The sequence below is a fragment of the Etheostoma cragini genome, chromosome 8 (assembly GCF_013103735.1).
Source record: "Etheostoma cragini isolate CJK2018 chromosome 8, CSU_Ecrag_1.0, whole genome shotgun sequence".
Classification (NCBI taxonomy): Eukaryota; Metazoa; Chordata; class Actinopteri; order Perciformes; family Percidae; genus Etheostoma; species Etheostoma cragini.
Genome location: NC_048414.1, coordinates 385614 through 387848, shown reverse-complemented (window position 1 = coordinate 387848; position 2235 = coordinate 385614). Strand labels below are relative to the sequence as shown.

At 45.1% G+C, this 2235-nt stretch overlaps 1 protein-coding gene across 1 annotated transcript in view; it reads left to right on the top strand.

Moving 5' to 3' along the window:
• LOC117949761 (activating molecule in BECN1-regulated autophagy protein 1-like) overlaps positions 1-2060 on the top strand; it is a 3444-nt gene extending 1384 nt beyond the window's left edge. Inside the window, exons 3-5 of the mRNA XM_034880298.1 lie at positions 106-210; positions 813-1003; positions 1824-2060. Coding sequence (XP_034736189.1) covers positions 106-210; positions 813-1003; positions 1824-2002 — 475 coding nt within the window. The 3' untranslated portion in view covers positions 2003-2060. The remainder of the gene's footprint in view (positions 1-105; positions 211-812; positions 1004-1823) is intronic.
• Positions 2061-2235: the final 175 nt, after the last annotated feature.

Sequence of the window (2235 nt, the reverse complement as noted above, 5' to 3'; positions counted from 1 at the left end):
TGTCCGTGTGTCTTTCTGTCTGTGTGTGTGTGTGTGTGTCTGTCTGTCTGTGTGTGTGTGTGTGTGTGTGTGTGTGTACGTGTGTGTGTGTCCGTGTGTGTGTAGGTTCTACCGTAGTGATGGGGAGAGTCCAGCTGAGTCCAGCAGTGAGCCGTTGTTCTCCGTTAACAACAGCGGGACGAGTCGGACCCGAGGCTCCGACAGACCGGGGTGAGGACCCTGAACACATCAGTCTTACTATTACTACACACATGTACACACATGTACAACATGTATCACACACATATACACACTTATATTACACATATACACACTTATATCACACATATACACACATATACACCCTCTGTTGTGTTGCTCTGCCTCCATATTTGAACTCTGGGAACAAACCGACGTGTTTTATATGTTTTACAGAGTTCATTTTTGCAAAACGCACGAATATTTGTCAAAAAGAGACAAAAGGTTCGTCTGTTTTTACGACTTCTCTTTAGTTTGCATCAACACCACCTCTCTAATTCATAGTCAATAACCCTCATTTATAGATATATAATATTAGAGTTAAAAAGCAGAAATGATGAGTTATTGTGTCTAATAGTGAAGATCAGAGGAATGAAGAGCGTTGGAAGGAATCAGTTTTATTATAATTTAGTTAAAAAGAAGCTCATATTTCAGATAGAGATATTTATTAAAGGAGTCAAACAACATGAAGGATGAACCAGCATTATTAATAATAATAATAATAATAATATTCCACCAGGAGAAGGACAGCTGTTGTTTTCTAGCTGAACTCTTCTTCTGTGGTTTGTCTTCAGTCCGAACCGCTCTGGCTGGAGACTGGACCGAGACATGGGGCTGATGAACGCCATTGGTCTTCAGCCCCGACATCCCGCCCCCTCGGTGACATCACAGGGGACCCAGACGCCAATCATCCAGCTGCAGAACGCCGAGACCCAAACGGAGAGGGAGCAGCCGGAGCCCAGCGCCCCCCCGGCCCCCCCGCCAGGTACTGGACCAGGACACCAGATCTCTACAGATCTTTACACACGACGTTTAAAAAGGACAACAAGTTAGAAACAGCATGAAAGAGGAAGTTATGTCTTACATCTTAAAGGATATTATTATATAAATATATATCTTATAATATCTTAAAGGATATTATTATATAAATATATATCTTATAATATCTTAAAGGATATTATGTTAATAGTTTCTCCTCCTAACATCGTACCAACTGGCTCGTTACGTTAGTGTCTAATGATTTCATAATTACACTAAGTGAAGATGGTGAAGACACGCTACACCCCCGCACCGCTGCACGGCCACTCGACGGATTCAGACGCAAAGCATGGCGGCTTTAAGGTGCTAACGTTAGCGCAACGTTAGCACAAAGTTAGCGCATCGTTAGCGCGATGTTAGCGCAACGTTAGCACAACGTTAGCACAATGTTAGCACAACGTTAGCGCAATGTTAGCACAACGTTAGCGCAACGTTAGCACAACGTTAGCACAATGTTAGCACAACGTTAGCGCAATCCTAGCACAACGTTAGCGCAACGTTAGCACAACGTTAGCGCAACGTTAGCACAATGTTAGCACAACGTTAGCGCAATGTTAGCACAACGTTAGCGCAACGTTAGTGCAATGTTAGCTTAACGTACGTACATTGTGCTAACGTTAGAGAGAGAGAGAGAGTTACATAAGTACAGGAAGTGAGTACTTTTAGTATCTCTGGAGGTGGAAGAAAAAATATTACTCTCATATAAATATATAAACCTATTATTTTGTCATAACTTGGGCCCTTTAAGACTTGTTGTCTCTCCCCAGATGTCCCTCCTGAGACCCCGTCTACCAGTGGATCGGGGGTGGGGGGGGCGGCGGGCGGCAGCCAGGCCGAAGCCTCAACGGAGCCCAACACGTCATCGGGTACGGGTCCTCCTCCCTGGGGGGTCACCCCCCCCCCCCCTCTGTCACTGACAGCCTTTAACCATGTACAACTACTCTGATAGAAACTCTGTTTGACACACACACACACACACACACACACACACACACACACACACACACAGACACACACACACAGACACACCTATGGCGGTTTTCCACTGCGTGGTATCTACTCGACTCGCCTCGGGTCTACTCGCTTTTTTTGGTTTTCCAGTACGAAAACAAGTCCCTGGGACCTGCTACCAGGTACTTTTTTTAGTACTACCTCAGTCGAGGTTCCAAGCGAGCCGAG